Source organism: Corvus kubaryi, unplaced genomic scaffold (genome assembly GCF_017639235.1).
Source record: "Corvus kubaryi isolate FWS band 111438036 unplaced genomic scaffold, C.kubaryi_AGA036_p1.0 37300, whole genome shotgun sequence".
Lineage (NCBI taxonomy): Eukaryota > Metazoa > Chordata > Aves > Passeriformes > Corvidae > Corvus > Corvus kubaryi.
The window spans coordinates 15301655-15319266 of NW_024581093.1; the positions used below are offsets into that span (position 1 = coordinate 15301655).

A 17612-nucleotide genomic window follows, 5' to 3' on the forward strand; every position below is an offset into this window, starting at 1 on the left:
CGGGGCCGCGCTCACCTGGGCGCTCTCCCCGCGCTCCGCCGGCCGCCGCAGCGGCTGCGGGGCAGCGCCCAGGTGACCATGCGGGGCGGGCAGGCGCGCCCGCCGCACGCTCCGGGGAGCAGGTAGCACCCGCCAGGTGCGCGGCGGAACATGGACTGTCTCCTGCTGGCCGTCTGGACTTTACCTGTTGCGATTCTCGGCGGCAGCTCCATGCAATTCCAGACTCTCCCGTGGCTCGGAAGCACTGTAAAGGCAGGTCGAGAGCACTTTCTTTTGCAGTCGCCTAGTGTACTTTCATACCAGGTTACTGCGGTTTCTGGTGCCTTGTCTTTCTGCCTTGCCTTGTCAAGGAAATCTCGCCCAATACTCCTTTTCTCTCTCTCTCTTTTTTATTTTTTTTTCTCTTGCAGACCCTTCAGCTGTGCTGCCTCTGTTGCATGTCTCATGCAGCAACTTTAACCAGTGACAGCATCAGTGAATTGACTCATGGTTTGTATAGTTCTTTCTGTGTCTGTGTATGTGAACATTTGCATGGATGCTTTATTTTTTTTTTTTTTAAATTTGGTGGAGTGAATATTTAGAGGGAAGAAGTCACAGTGTTTGGGGAGCATAAAGTGCAAGCAGGCTGGCTACTGTGGGATGGTGAACCATGGGCAGGGATTAATTTGTTAAGCCCTGTGTGCTAAAGCTGAAAGGAACAATATGTAGCAGGAAAGCAAATGAACGAGATGGTAAATACATCCACGTTTCCATGTGCGATTAAAAGATGAATGTGTGTGTAGCCACAACAGCAAAACCTCATGTGTCTGTTGTGGAAGCAGTGAGACAAAAGTAATGAAAAGATTTGTGTGGGAGAGCAGAAGCTGTGCAATGCAGGCTAAGGGGAAAAAAAACCTGGAGAGAAAGAGCTTGTGTGAGTGGGAGCTCAGGAGCTGTTTGTTCCCAGGTTGCAGGGGCTAACACGTAGATGCTGATGACTTTGGGACTTTTGAAGTGCAGTTTATGCTTTGTATTGTGTGTGAGTAGAAACAAAATACAATAGAAAACCACACCAGGGTGCAGAAAGGAAAACCCTCTTGCATCCTATAGTCTGCTCACTGGGGGATTCCCTCTCTCCAGCAGCTGCTTGCATTTTTTGGCCACCAGCCTGCTTAGCGTCCTCAACTTCTGCCGTTGATTAACACCACTGGAGGAAAGTGAAAGCTCTTGATGTATTGTTCCACTGTCTAAGGAAAAGCAACCTATCAGTGGTTACATGTTCAGCCTAACGTGTGTCCAATAAAGTCTATTCAGGGAAAGAGATTGATTGGGAGTATTTGCAACATCTGTTACAACACAAGAAGGAGGGGCTTTTCTTCTATTTTTAATGGTGTTATTTCAATTTAGGAAGAGGAATTAATTGTTTTGCCAAGTGTATGGACATCTCTTAAGTATCCACAGAGAAACACAGCTCACAAATTAAATGGGGTTGGGAAGCAGTTTATTCAGCATAACTGCTCAGGCAACCAGAAATAGGTGCAAAGATCCTAGTTCAGGAAACAGCTAAAATTCAGATCCTGGTTCCAGGACACAGGTAATCCCTGCATGGCTAGGTCAACAGCAGTGGCAGTGTACTGCAAGTGAGGTACCTGCTTATACAGCCAGCTGAATTATGGCCTCTTTCCCCCCTTTTTTAGGTGGTTCTGAGTAGATCTCAGTTTTCTTCTCAAAAATAGCTTTGTAATTTTTTTTCATATTTTATCCAAAACAATAAACTTCCTTGACATGCAATTAGCAATGGCTAACTAAAGGTTATTAGGTAGGCTGTAATCTCTTTTTGCTGAAGGTCAGTTACAATTTGAAACTCAGTCTAATCAAGCCACTACAAAGAGATGAGGTCTCACTCAGTTAAGGCATTAATAAATTAATCCTTTAATCCATTTGAACAAGTGGTACAGTTCTGCAAAGTCTCAGTCGTGGCTACCCCTACAGTGATACAATATTTGCTGCATTCTTAGGGAAGGGAAAAGCCTCTCAAACCAGAGCGGCCTTCACATTTGACAGCAATTAATACAGGGGGAGGGGAAAATCTACAGATCTGCTGGTGATGACAAATGTCTTCAGAGGAGCAGTTGTGGGAATGTTCACAGCTATGCTAGTTAGTCTGTGCCTCTCAGTGGGGCACAAAGGAAACAAACACAGGCTGGGAGCCTGTGTGACTTACGGGGCTGAATTTATGCAGGCGAGACAACACACACAGAGCCTGCAAGCCAGCCCCAAAACGAGGGAATGCTCCATGCCATAGGGAATGCGTGGTACCGTGTCAGAGTGCTTTGTTTGTGGGATGCAGGAGCTGATGGCCAACTCTTTATCGTTACAGATTATGTGTTTGTGACACCTGTCAGAGTGGATGCCAGCGGATCGTACATTTCACATGATGTTTTGCACAGTTCTAGGAGAAAGAGATCAACTCAGAGTTCAAAGAGTTCCTTGCACTACAAATTTTCAGCATTTGGACAGGAACTTCACTTAGAGCTTAAACCTTCGACCATTTTAAGCAAAAGTTTTATTGTCCAGGTACTCGGGAAAGATGGAGTGTCAAATTCTCAGGAACATGAAATTGAACAGTGTTTCTACCAGGGATTTATAAGGAATGATAGCACCTCTTCGGTAGCAATATCTACGTGTGTAGGCTTGGTAAGTGTCTATTTAAAACAAATCAGCATTAAAAGTATTTTCGTATGTGGAATAGTAGCTGAAGGTATGTAATTTGTACAGTATTCAGGATACCGTACACCATTTGCTGATTTTTCCAGTCTCACTAGTTGCTACTGTATTTAACAGAAGAGATTTCACTATAGCCAATGAACTGCATCAAAACCTTTGTATTTTTTGATGACTGTCTTTCAGGAAAAAAACAGAAGACTGGCTGGTAGTCCTAGTAATGCCATAACAATTTGTTATAGTTTGTGATAGTTTATACATTTCTGCTCACTCTTAAGTAAAAGTTCTTCCTGCCTTTGTGAACTGCTATGAATAAAGGAAAAAATCCATCCAGAAGCTTGTGAAAAAATATTATACCCAGCTTCGTCAACTACTTTAAGGAAGGGTGAATTTCCTATCTTGGCAGGAGTTATGAACTGATTTCCCTTTGTTTCCTTTGATAATTCAAGCCTTATTTGGGTTTACAAGTCTTGATGAGTTGATCTCTTATGAATGTGTTAAATATTATCATTGTGCATTTTCCATTTATGGCTGTCAACCAAGCTCATGAAAAATCATTATTCACAGGTGATTTTTTCAAAATACGTTTGACAGTGCTCATTGCCTGCAGAGAAGGCTTCACTGATGCAATTTAGGAGAATCATCTGCAGAATTAATAGTTCAGGATGTTTTTTAGGCTTAATCCCTTGCACTTGCAAGGCTGCAGAGGAAGGCAGTGACATTTAGTGGGGAGTAAATGAAGTCATCTGTGTGCTTTGTGGTTGACTAAAGGTCCATAGGATATGTTGGGTCACCTTCTGGAAATCTGTTTTGCAAAGGTACTTGTCTCTAAGGGTTATTAAACTGTGTGACAGGACCAAAGAAGGAGCACTTGAGACGGCCAGTGTTTCCTTTGAAACTGGAATCAGTGACTTGAGAAGCCTGTTCATTAGGAAGGGCTGTTGATAACTGGTTGAAGTGGTCTGGGTTATATTTTGAATGCTGTATTTTTTTTTTTTTTCCCCCTCAGCAAGTTAGAGGAATCTTACAGTTCATTCGAACAGTTGTAAATGTGAATTTGGAGCAGGTGCCAGGAACTGGATTGAAGCTTGCTTTTGCTTTTCAAGTTGTGTTCGTAATGGTGAACTGTTAATACCAATTGTGCTTAGTTGTTTTCATGGAAGCCTCATGTTCACAACTGCTACCTTTTACCAGATTTACTCAGAAAAATACCCCATTTCACTCATTGCAGTGTTTTGTGGTTTTGCTACGGGAAGTGCTCTACCTACACACAGCAGGTACAGTTTGGGAGATCTCCCCTGTTTGGCCATGTTTTGGTTTTTAACATGCTTTCTGAGCTAAGAGAAGTTGGGCTTGTCAAGTCTTGTCTGGAGAAGGAAGGTTCAAGCCTGCCTCAGGTCACAGAGGAACAGAATGTGGTGATCTTAACTGAGAATGAAGTGGATCTTTTACCACTGTCTCGACACAGAGGTTGTTATGACTGGTAAGCTTCACTTAGAAAAGATCCAGAAACTGATCAAAAGAGAATAAATATTGTGGTATGAGCGAACTTATGGAAGTACCTAGATTATCAACAAATAGAATCTTTTTTTTAAAAATTCATTCCAAGAGTCAATAGATTTTACCTTAAATTGTGGTTTTAAACTGGTAAATGAAGTAAACCTTTACTTACAATAATCTCCTGTAGGGTAGGTATGCCAAAGTATAATTGTTCCTTTCTCTCCCTATCCGTCCATTAATTTCAGTGCACCTAATGAATCCCAGGCAAATTACCAACAGGATTCTGAGTCTTTCAGTTTACAAGGCTGCCCTCTTAAAGATATTGTCAGCTGTCTGTAAGGACACCCATCCCACTTTTCAGTGGGATCCAAATTCAGTAATCATATGTTAAGTCTGGATGCTGTGCTCTGATCAAGAGAACCTTGTGAATAGCTTCTATATCCTTTTTCACCAACTACTTTTGTCACTTGGTTGCCCTTCTTTCCTATTTGCTTTGTTCACTGCAATTAAACCGAAAGTGGTGTTTCTTCTATATGGTTGGTAGCACTAATCTTTCCATTGTTCCTTTCATTAGCAATAGCTTCTCTTCAATAAAGCTGCAGTGACCCATTCTTTCAAGCCTGGAACACCACAATGTGATTTGGAAGCAATTGCATTTCAATAGACTATGGAGACTCTTTGATCTAATTTTTTGGATGACCTAGAGTATTCAGTCATTCAGCTGTCTGTTATCTGCCAGTGCCTGCAGAGGAGACTTTGGGGAGAGTCTATATGAAATGGTTTGTTAGGCAGGATGACCTTAACATAACACTGGAAAGGAGCAAGAATTTGTTGCTTTGGTCTAGATCTGTTAAGAGATGTGTGTATATTACATTTTAATGGCTTAGTTGACAGGAAGGCCCCAAGTTTTTATGCTGATTTGTTGATTTGAGACCAAATGTTTCCATCAGTCAACACAATTTTCTTGGTGTGTCAGAAGGCAGAACTGGATCTTTATCTGAACAAGTCTCTAATACAGTAAGTGAGAGTTTCAGGAGAATGTGCACAAGTTTACTGTGAGTATTGCCTCTTTTCATCATCAAAGTGCTTCGACTTTCAACTGGAAACTTGCCTTTTTCTGTCTTCTGCCCTTTTTCTGCTTCAGTCAGCATCCTTTGGTTGCTGGAGCATCCGTTATACAGCAAAAAATGGTGCTTTTACGTGTTTTTTAAATGAAAACTCTGTTCTGGACCTTCTGTGGAGAATATGATATATTCCTTCCACAGAAGTTATGATAATTTTTTCACAGATTTTGTTAATGCATTCTCACTCTCAGAGGTCATTTTTTAACTCTTACAACTTTGGGACAATGAGTTTGTTTATGTTAGCAAATGCAAATCTAGTTTCTCTTTTTATCATCTTAATGTGTCCCAAATAGAAAGTAATGCAAAATTGACTTTTTCCCCACCGATTTTCATTAGTGATGTAATAAACATCTTGTGTTATTCCTGCATGACTTTTTGGAGTTTCCTTCAGTGCCTTGTGCTCTCCCAGTTGGTATATCCAGGCTACTGGTTTGTCTTGCTGCTTCATCCCCTGTTTACATTCTCCAATTCAAACTGTTTGTTCTTCCCGTATTCAACCTTTTTTTTCCCAAATTCCTGATTTGAGCTAATTTTTACTTATTCTAATTGTATTTTTATTACTATTAGCATTTAGCAATTTATTATTACTTATAATTGCCTGTAGCTAACTCATTGGGAGGCAGACTGTACCAAATCCACAGACTACAATGGTTTTTCAGGTTTTTCTGAATGAGATGGTGCTGGCCACTGTTGGAATAAGAAATTGTTTTTATACTCAGTGTGGTTGTGTATATTCCTACCTCTTTCCCCATTCTCATCCACTTTGTGCTATTTAATCTGCATTAAAAATGAGATCTGTTGTAGGTTCACCATCTTTAACTCCACTTCCATGATGATATCTAAAAGTTTTACTCCTGCCTTCCTAGTCTGTATCACTGTGTGTTGTTTGTCTCTCTTTACAGGCCAGTTTTTGTCTCCTTACCTTAGGTTTGTGTGTACAGAATCTCCTGTATAAAGTGAGTTGTTTGCAGTCACACAGTAAATCAGGGCAGAATACAAGAGAACCTCAGAGATCTCCAGTTGTATTGTAGAGACATTCTCAAAAGTAATTTATAGCTGTGCTTTTGGGAGCAGAAGTCACATTCCCCTTGTGAACATGAACTCTGGCAAAGTCAAACAAGTTTATAATTCCATACACAACATAGGAATTGGTGACCCTAATGAATGAGGGGTTTGTTATACGGCATTTGTGGGGTACAGGACACAGGTGAGGGTCTAGGGCAAGTACAAAACGTGTGCCCAGGGGAGAGAACTGCTTATACGACATAAGGAACTCTCCTGCCCTTCCATCACACAGAAGATTGTGTGTGTATTTTGGGTCAGAAAAAGCAAGTACAGTTCAGTGGAATAGTTCAGGTCCTTTAAAACTATGATACACAGTTTTATTATCCAGGCCAAGTTTAGCCCTGGCATCTCCTGAGAGGCTGCACCTGCTCACACCAGAGGTGGGTGTGGGCCATTCTCTCCCTTCGATTTATGTGCCTCAGTTAGAAGTAGTGGTGCCCTCCTCTGGTTTTGGCAAGATGTGGTTGAATCTGTCATTAGAAAGAGCCTCTTCCTCTTTTCTCGAGTTATGTTTATTAGTGTCTAGTCAAGGGAAGGGAGAGAGGAGGGAGGGGTGAATCATGTTCACTCGTTGAGCTGTCAGAGGATTCTAGACAAGAAGGGTTATAGATGTAGCACTGAGAGATAAACAGGAGATGTATTAATTCAGTGGAGGGGGTGGGTGTGTGTGTGTCTGAGGGCAAAGCTTTGCTCAAAGTATCAAAGAAGCCACAAAATTAAAGCTTCTTAATGCAGTCTGACCACCTAAGAGGCAGGCAGACCAGACAACTCATGTACCTTTGTAGTAATTTAGTTGCACCTGGTATTAGCATTGTTTAAGTTGATGCTAACAGCAGCCTCCTATTCCTAGAGCTCACACTTTAAGTCCAATTAAATATGTTGAGACAAATCCCAAGGTTCTTATGCAGACAAACTGCCATCAAACTCAGTGAGCCAGACTGCTGGTGAGAGTACATAATAATTGCTGTTTGCCATGAGGGTCCTTCAGAAATCGACAGCTGTAAAAATAGAACAAAATTTGGCCTAGTGGGACCTTAAGGAGAAGCTAAGTACAGAGCTTGTGATTTTTCTCATTCTTAAAGGTGTTTTTAGTCCACCCAGAAGTCAATACACAAATCCTGTATTTTCTGCCGTTGTACCAGCACAACATGAACAGCATTTTGCATGGGAGTTCTATGATTTTCTTTGTATTCCATCCTTTATAAAACACAAACTGTGTATTACAGGATCATCCTTTTGTCCACTGTTTTGGTGAACATTTTTCCATTATTATTCCATTACTCCATAGTATGATAAATATGAAAATAAGAAAAATCTCTACAGGAAAATGAGATGACAATGGGAAATAGTCATATCCTTGAGGATATTTTAGGTTATACTAGAAAAGTACAAGGCAGTGTTTCTGGTCTCAGCAAGGACCTGACTGGTGATGAATTGTGTGATTAGGTTATTGATCAACCTTCTCCATATCTCTCTGATACGCTTTCTGTTTAACTCTGTCTTTAGCTCTGCTAAAGACAAAAGGCGGTGTTATCCTGGGTGATTTGGCACTTACTGATAGGTAAGAAATGGAATTAAAGAGGATTAATGATGAGAAAGAATTTGCTTCTGCTTGGCAGAAAAAGCAATAGAAATTGCGTTTCTTCCTGGTTTTATGTTAAAAAACCTGGAATGGACATAGAGGAAACTGAGCACAGTGGGCTGTGGCTGCACAACAGCTCTTGAGTGCCCACAGGAGCTGGTCCTCTGTCCCTTGTGCCTGCTCTGTCATTGCTGAGTTCCCAGCAGAGCATGGAAATGGTTCATTGATGTATTTCCAACCAAACTTCAGGCTGCTGTGGGCACCATTGCTTGCACCCTTGGAGTGGTTTTCCAGAAGCAGGGAGCCATCCATTTGTACAGAGACAGTTCATCCTGGCCCTTCTTGTTAAGCATCAGTCTTATCTTCACTTCCAAAGGAATAAATAGACTCTATCTATGCGTGAAACATCAACGTTTTTCTTGCTGTAGCAAAGCCTTTCCACTAAACCTAGTTCCCACACTTTCCCTAGTCCATTAGAGAGAAGCTTATAGACAAATGCCCTCGTGAGGGTCAGGAGAGGATGACCTGCCTGCACAGACCTGACCCCTTCATAACAGGATGTCTTTGATGTCGTGAGGATTTTTATTTTCAGCGCCACTATTTTCATGTGGGCCATACCATCTCTGCTGCTGAGAGGCAGTGTATTCTCTTCTGCACAGCTGGGAACTGCTGGACATCAGAAATAGCTCTCTTTTTAGAGGCAGAATTCAATAACTAATAGCAGCTTTTAGTCACTAATTAACCTAAACAAGGTTTTATTTCTGTCTTTCCCCTTTCCTTGCTCCACTTCAGAAGTGTTTGAGGAAGATACCAGGTTGGCAGACCTGCTGTGTAAAGGCTTTTGTTTACCCAAAACACAATGACAGTCTGTGGAACTGGAGTTCAAGTCCAGCTCAAGCAGCCCACTCCTGGAGATCTGTACCTGACACACGGCAGAGGAGGGGGAAGCACCGCAGTGTCTTAGTTGTGCCCTGGCTCCCACACAATCCACTTAATTTGAGCAAATAGTGCTATCAAAACTGTTCTTAAACATTGCTTTTCCCCCAAGCTTATTCTCTCCTTACTCTCTCTGCAGAACCAGAGCCCTGACCATGATGACAGCTTTGTGACATACTTGTGCTCAGCTGGGAGCTTGACTTTGATTCACTGTAGGCTGCTCAGTCATAACTAGTCTGGATGGTCCCTGGGAGTTCTGTCACCAGCTCCCTCAAATGTTTTGGCTCCTCAAGTTTTTGTTTGTTGTGGTATTGTGTTTAAGTCCACAAGATATTTATGATAATGTTTTCTAATTTGCAACTTCTTAGGGATGGGTTTGTCTTCCTGATGTACAGCATGTTCTTTACTCTTTGAAAGAGAGGATCACTGGGACTGCTGTCCAGGACTGCAACAGGAGAGAAGATAGAGGTCTAAAGGCCTGTGGTTTGGAAATTTGCAGCCCATGGATCAAGATAAAAGCTGGAGCTATGTAAGACAAAGGCATCCAGGGTGGTGATGCCCATAATATATCAGTCAGTTCCTCAAGATCATTTCAGAGCTATTTGCATCTGATTTCATTTGCTCCTGAGCATTAGGACTGTTGTTGAATTACAGAGGTAAAGCTTGCTAGGGATTTTCTAGAAAATACCTACTTTCCAGGAGCTCTGTGTGCCTCACTTTGTCATGGTCTTCTCCCAGTGGGCTGGCAGGAGAGGGGTTAAACTTAGTTATCTCTGCAGTGAGAGCTGGCAGTGGACCTACAGTGAGTTTGAGCAGCTGAAACCCAGATTCAAATTTTTTTTTTTCCTAAAAACCACTCATTTTGTGTTAGGAAGGCTCTGACTAGCCCTGAAGTGGTATCTGAATTGAATTTTAATGGATAATTCCATCGCAAACAAGGTTTTCTTCTGTCTTTTTGATCATGTCACTGGGAGCAGAAATGTTGGTTCTTTCTTGCCTTTTCTTATCCCATTTTAATCCCAATTCTGTTGCTGCAGGTCTACCATAAATTACAGTATGCCAAAGGAATTTCCTATTGATTTGCTCTGACAGTGATTTGACCAGCTATGTGAATAGCTGATGGAAGCAGAACTTATCTTGGGTTCAGACAGTGGAGCATTGACTAAAGCTCTGAGGTAAACATTTACAGAAGAAACCTGAAATCATAATGCCTTGCAGCTCAGCACAATTTACAAACATGTATTAATTAAGCTTCAGTGCTGGCTCTACTCTGTGTTAGATGAGAACAACATCCTGGCACACAATAGCTTGACATCAGTAACCTTTTATTGTTTATCGTGCTCGGAAGTCACCAAGAATGAGGGTGAAGAAATGTCAAATAATCAGGTCAGATGCAAGGGAATGAGTCTTGATGGTTGAAGCTTGGTACCGTGGGAACTGTTATTGTCCAGAGTAATTTCTGGAACATGCAAGTTAATTTCTTTTTTTAGAGTGTAAGTTCATAAGCTGGGGAAATCTGCAAACAGCTTGCACAGTCAGATGAAAATCCTTTTGCTGAATCTCGTATGTGGCTGCCCAGCTAGTTCCTGCCAAAAATTGGTAAAAGACAAAAGTTTGATGACAAAGATAATAGATCTTGAAGTTATTCCTACTGCAATAACAAGGCCCAGCACAAACCTGCTTAATAGAAGAGGAAGCTGAGGCAATAAAGTGATATTTGCTTGCAGAGACAATGGGGTGTTGCCTTTTCACTCCCCTGGGCATTTGCATTTCAGGCTGCCCCACTCTGTACACACTACTCTCGGGGCTTTATTCTTTGAGAGCTGGATTCTTGCTGTTCACAGTGGGATCACTTGAATGCTTGTGCCTGCCTGCCTAATATATGTTAATTGAAGGACTTTTGTGTCTCAACATCTTTATTAATATTAATGGAATGAGATTTTTAATGGACCTATACAAAATATGCTTGACCTAGCTTGAGCCCTCACTTTTGTTTTTATACTCTGCAGCACAGTGTGGCTTCTGACTAATTTAAGAACGTAATATTACATTCTGTGGCAGCGTACACAAACTAATGAAACGTGGAATACTCTTCAGACCTGCAGTTTCCTTGCCATGAGATATAGAATTTATGTAACACCAGAATATAATTAGTTCTTTTAAAATCATGAAATTAAAAACAGGTTTTCTTTTTCTTTGTGAAAATTATTGTACTTCAGTGAAAAGATTTTAAAAATAATTCTTTCTTCACCAGGCATGTCTTATGCCACACACTCATTCTTTTTTTTTTAGGAAGAAGTCATCAAAACAGTAGGCCTTAGAGTTAGGCTAGACTAAACCTCAAGAAATGTTTCAAGTTAATATTGCTGTTAAAGTAGAAGCTGATCATGGTGAGGGATAGGTATAAATGCTGTAACACAGCACCAGACAAAAAAGTTTAAACTTCTCTAAAAATGTGGCTACCCAGTGTCATTTCTTGTTAACACTAGACAGAAATTTGTTACTTGCTTTGTTAGATGTAAATAGAAATTAAATGTTAAAATAACAGTCTTATAATAACAGGGCAGAGATGATTTTTTTTTTGCAATCTAGTGTGGATGATTATGGCATAGACCATAAAACTGGTTCTGTCACTTTTGCACTTTTTTGCTACTTTTTCTGATAAGGAATAATTCCTTCTAGTCTGCTCCACGTTTCGTTGTTTGTAATAAATGTCTCTGCAGCCACTGTGGAGACCAGTCTGCCACAACAGGAGCTCCAGGCTCTCTCTGTCAGCTGGTTCTCTTCATTCATGCTGGAGGCCATATGGATAATTTTTTTACACTACTGACATCACATACTGGTGATTGGATTGTTATCCTGTCCCAAGGAGCAAAAACTTGAGCAAAGGGGCAGAAAAAATATAATTTCCAGGCTGAGACAGCAGTGAGCTGCTGATGTCTACTGATGGCTGCAGCCCAGTATGGTCCACTCCCATTCGCAGGTGTTTAGTGGTTAATGGGCTTTATCTAAAGCTTCTTGTGGTGAGTAAAAAGTTTTATGCTGGCTGCTTTGGATCTGAACCTGGCCTTGGGAGAGGTGTCTTTTATTCCTTCCTACATCATCTTGGCCCTTGAGCCAGTAGGCACACCACTTTTTTGGGATACACTGCTGCAATTGCTGTTTGGTTTAGAAAGATATTTTGAAAAGGGGAGGCACCACTGGCTCATCGAGAAAGTGAAACATGTCTGTTGCTCCTGGCGGACCCCAAAACACATGTTGGACATAATCCAGGGTGGTGCTGTATAATCAGATTTCCCTGAGTCAGAAGTTAGATGGCAGCAAACAGCATGCTGAAGGGCAAAACCCATCTGCAGGCTGAGCCTTGCTGTTCTCATGGACTGCTCAGACCAGAACAGCCGGGAGTGAGACAAGGTGGGAGCTCAGACAGTTTCCCAGAGAATCAGCTGGTGCTACTGCTGCTAGAAAACGCACCCAAGTGCTTGGCAAGCAGTGCCTGCAATTTCCAGATAGGTTTCAGTGCCCCAGTGCAAAGTGTTGTCGTTCCACTCTGCTGCCAGAGTACCCTGACAATGAAGGAGTAAAGGAAGCGCAGTGACCACCAAAAATTCAAAGCTGCTAGTGAATGTAAAGAGGTTATTTGGCCTAAACAAAGACAAGTCTGGTGATGGGAGTAAAAGAGTAGTAGCTTTTGAGGCCTGTTGTCCTTGGTAGACAGGAGATGGACTTGGCAGGTTTTGAGCTGTGAAAATGTGCAAGGATATTATCAGATGTCATCACAGAACACCTGTAGGGGACAAGACCTCATTCATCTCCTGCTCATGGTAGGGGAGCTGAGTAATTGGAGAGAGGGGAGCATGTTACAGAAATGGTTAATTGATTCCTGTGTTTACCAGAGAGAGCTGGGTGGTCATTTGAGCTGCCCCAGGCACAGAGCCCTGCAGGTCTCACTTAATGAAGGCCATGCGTGCTCCCAAGGACAGAACACGGTGCAGGTGGTGCCATGTGCCCTGAACATCGGGATAGTGCTGTCGTGACAAAGGCTTGTGTTCTCCATCAGCCTGTGGGACAGATGAAATACCAAGGAAAGGACAATTTGGACCAGCAGCTGAATCAGAGAGAAGCTGATATATTGCCGTATATTACCAGTTGAAGCTAGGAACAACAGTGTGCCAGATTGTGGTCTTGGCCTTTGAGTATTGCACTGGTTCTATTTACAGGTTCTCAGCTTTTGGGTTATAGTGCCATCAGAAGTTTATTTTTGTTGTAATTTTCCAAGCATTTCTTGAAAATTAGCTTTCTGGTGCACCAAACAGTGCCACAACACTAAATTAGTTGCAAATAGCTCGAGGGCTGAGGGAATAGTATATTTTTTTGTTGTGGCTGTTCACATGATTTATTTAGTCATTTGAAAGACTACAGTTTGGGAAAGTCAGGAACCCACTCTAATGCGAGAAACAAAACAGAAGGAAATGTTACTCACCCAGAATGAAGGTCTGTCTTCATTCCAGCATGTCTTCAAACCAGCATTTGTGCATAGCCAAGGTTGTTCTGCCTCCATAGCCCTACTCCTGTGCTAGGATTAACAGAAGACGGGGAGTATTTCCCATTGGGAATGTTTCCTGCCCACCATCAGCCTGCTCAGAATGGTGCCCATATGCTCCAAGATATCTCCATGGATATTCCACATCCTTTAATGACAGCTTAGCATTTGGACCTAATTGCCAATAAAAGGAAGAGGAATTTATATATCTATACATAATTTCCCATACCAATGCACTGAATTGGTGCCTATTCTTTATTAAGTCCTTATCTTGCAAAGGACAGTGCAATTCAGCATCCATTGGCTCTGAAATCTGAATATATTTGTTTTTCTATAAAGCTGCACAAGGCAATGCTCTTTATGGCTGTAGTGTCTTTTGCTGTTCAATAACTTGTTCAATCATTATTATTATGATTTAAAGCAACACTTTCATGCTTCTTTTAGGAGAGGACTTGCATTTTAAAGACAAGGTAGTTGTAGTTTGCCTTCAATTTTTGTAGTAAGTGGAGGGGTATTGGTTTATTGCAAGGAATTATAACGTGGAGGATGTATATGAATGAGTCTCTCATGACTTCCTTCATTATTTGTTGAAATATGTTAAAGGAGAATTCACTGCAAATCTGTAAAGTATTTTGTAAAATGTATTTGCAAATTTATTTCAGATTGGTGAAGTTTGTAAGAATTAGTAAAAATAATCTGAAAAACGATGAAAGTTCAGTGTCCTATTTGAGCCCTTTTGAGGGGCTCAGTGGAGGTGTATAAAGAGAAGCCCTGGAGAGCGGTGATCAAATGTGGAATCTTGGGCTGAAACTATTCCGACAGGATGGGGAGTGTAGCTTCAACCCTCTCTTATCTTGCCAGTGTTCCTGTGTGTGCTACCTCTCCCCAGCAAGATGCCTGACTGATTCACAGCAACTGATGGGCAGTTTAAAATTACAAAGCTTTCGGTTTCCTTGTTCCTAACAGATAAAGAGGGTGGGCATTTCCTGATTATATGGTAAACACTCAAAATATTTAAGTTCCCCATGGTGCTATTTGTGCCTAATTTACTTCCCTAGCACATTAACACTGCTGGTTTTCTGCAGTGGGAGGAGTGTGTAGTGTAACATGCTGTGAAGAGAGGAAATGTTTCACAAGAGCTCCTTCTGGCTTTTCCTCTGTTTGCATTACCACCTGGAAAGAAGAAAAGGTGGAGGGACTGACTGATGATCTGGATGGATTGCAGGAGCAGTCACTCTTTGGTCAGATGTGTTAAGCTGGGCAAATTCACACTGGGAAGTGGCAGGGTTGCGCTTCAGCTCCCGAAGCACTGGAACCTCCCATAGGAAAGTGTGGAGGCACGAAGAGTGCTGGACTACCATCATCCAGTGGTCTTGGGGCAGGCAGTGCCCCTTTAGAGGCCACTGAGCAGCCAGATATTTTGGGGAAAAGTCAGGGAATATGCCAGTGAGGGATGGGGGTTGAGGACAGGCTCCAGCAGAGCAGACATCATCTGATTATGATAACTCAGAAGCTGTGCAGGTCACACGGAGCTTCAGAGAGGCTTGGAGTGGGAGGGCCACATTTATCACTTTTCATGTTCACTTTTCTAGTTCTTGCCTATGAAAGCAGACAAATTATCTCTTGTTTTGGGAGTTGGGTGCTTTGATGTACTAACTATTTGACTCATGCAGTACTCAGCAGAGCAAGTGTGTCCTGATTCCTAGGTAAGGGCTCCAGAGCAGCTGAGCTCTTCAGCACTTCTGTCACTGCTGGCTGTGGTGTGGAGTCAGCTCAGGTCCTGTGCCCTGTGGTGCCAGGATGGAGCAGAGAGCACTCTCAGGCCCTGGGAGTAGGAGCTCCATTGGAGACTGGAGTGTCTGTGGCTCTCACACGCTCCCCTGATGTCCCAGAGCCTCTTTAACCCAGGCAGCACATTCCTCTTCTTGGAGCTTTTTTCTTCACCTATGCTTAACCTGACCTTTGCTTAACCTGCTGTTCAGTAGATTCATTGCAGAAAGAAGGTCAGGCTGCTTAGGAAATTTTGCCTCCTAAATCTTCTGCTGATACAATTTTTTCTTTTTTTACCATCCCTTTATAACTTAGCAATGTGCTGAGCTGTCAATAAGTATCTCCCTTGTCTTCACCGCATCTTTATTTCAGTCAGAAGGCCTGTAGTGTTTAACATAGTGGCAACATCTGTGCAGTAGATATCTGAATATCTTGGACCAATTTAATATAAAGAATATCTCATAGACTAAAAAGTTGTTTTCAGACACTATGTTCCCTTTGCCACTTAAATTTTCCTGTTTCCTGAGATCTTAGAGAACATCCAGGGTTACTTCGAGCTTTGCTCCACAGACTTTATTTTGAAAGCCTGATAGGTAAGGTATTGTGCTGAAAACACTCTACTGTCAAGATGTTTTTGTGAAGAAATGCCGTTTCATGAAACCCCTGGCAAATGGTGTTTGCTGACATAACACATAGTTGAACTGATTTCTTTAATGAAAAGACAAGTAAATGCTCTCACACTGTCTTTTTTTCACTGGTTTTTAAGACTCATCCCTGCTAAACAGCTGCATAATTCAGATGCTTGTACTAAAGTCTGGTGGTGGCAAAATCAGTGTAATCTTTCATGACCAGTTTAATTCTGCAGGTGTGTTCAGGGGGTACAAGTCTGAATACCTGGAAGCTATTGGTTAACACTCCAAATACTGGTTTAGACTTATGTGTTGGGCTCTGACCTTGTCACAAACAGGATGTCAGGAGATGTAAATTGATGCATTGGGTTGAAGACTGGATTGATGTCACCTTGCCATGACCTGGACCAATATTAAGGTAGTATTTCTGTGCCCATTTTAAGACAGTTGTGGCATTATGTTTTATTTTAGACCAAACCAGGACCTCTTTGTGGTGGGTTTTGCATGTCATCACAGTTATTTCTACTACAGAGATTTAGAAAATAGTACTGAAAAATATTTCTCATCGAACTTTCGTTTATAATATTATTAAAAGCAGGAAACCTGGCTCAATTTGTTACAGACTAGAAAAGTTTTTAATTTACTCCAGCAGAGCAGTTACAGCATGCTCACCTTTGGGCATCATTCTCTTAAAATAGAAGCTGAGGCTAATTTGTGGGAGAGGAGTGAATGAGTGCACAACTTCAAAGCAGGCCCAGGGTGGGTGTAGAATGGCTGAGCAGTGCAGATTGGTGGCATTTGGCTACAAGGAGGAAAACAGAGACTCTCTGGACTCACTTAGCAGCATGATATAGTGAAGGCAGGTTTTGTGACTGTAAACAGCACCTGCAAATATGAGGCTTTTTCATGACATGGAATTTAAGTTACTACATTTATCTTAGTAAATGCCTATTCAGATGCCCGTGTAAATGAAGCTCTGGATGCTGAGGGTGTTTGTATGGTCATGGAAGCGTTACGTGGAGTTGCCATTGTGCAGGTTTCTTAATGTTATGGAAAACTGAGAAAAGGATGAGGTCTTGTTTCAACTTGGTGGCTTTCTGGGATGCTGCTGCCTTGTATTTTGGGTTTAATTGTGTGAATTCAGTCAAGGTTTTACCTTTTTACCTTTTCTTGGTGGTGAGAAGAGATTCAGACACACCTAGGCTGCTGTTCTGCTTCAAAGAGATTACTACAGCAAAAGAACAGGGGATGACACTGATTCTTCCCTGCTCTGCCTTTCACAGTGATGCCACCCTGATGCAATGGGGTGCAGAGGGGGGTGGTTGAGGGAGTAGCTGTGTGGAGTTTCATCTCCAGCTGGGCTTAAACCCATGACACCAAGTAACACCCTTTCTCTAAAGGCACGTGAAAAGTAGGAAGCCTCATAGCACAGGAATTCCCAGTGAGGAGCAAACCTCCCAGCCTTCCACAGCTGGATGTACTGTGTGTTTCTGGTCAGCAGTGTTGCCCCTGTAAGTGAGGCCACCTGGCACGAGCCTGTCCAAGGGTGTGCTGAGGGGCAGAGCCATGTTGGGGATGTTGTCTTTGAGCAGGGAATTGGCCAGCTGGGAGCCCTGTGAGGTGGCACACACCTGGCTGTGCTCTGAGTCTCTGTGCTCAGTGCAGCTGGTCCCTGGATCACAGCTCTGCCTGTGGGGTGGCATCCTGAAGGCTGGCGCTGCAGCTTAGAGTGGGGAAGGTGGAAGCACTTTAAAAGAACA

General features: G+C 42.2%; 1 protein-coding gene across 4 annotated transcripts in view; it reads left to right on the plus strand.

The window, feature by feature from the left end:
* The first annotated feature begins 49 nt into the window (after positions 1-49).
* ADAMTS18 (ADAM metallopeptidase with thrombospondin type 1 motif 18) overlaps positions 50-17612 on the plus strand; it is a 77192-nt gene continuing 59629 nt past the window's right edge. For 2 of the 4 annotated variants that reach the window (XM_042027634.1, XM_042027638.1), the window contains exons 1-3: positions 50-303; positions 411-489; positions 2360-2676. In XM_042027634.1, coding sequence (XP_041883568.1) covers positions 151-303; positions 411-489; positions 2360-2676 — 549 coding nt within the window. In that variant the 5' untranslated portion in view covers positions 50-150. The remainder of the gene's footprint in view (positions 304-410; positions 490-2359; positions 2677-17612) is intronic. The other 2 variants (XM_042027635.1, XM_042027637.1) reach the window with 2 other exon arrangements.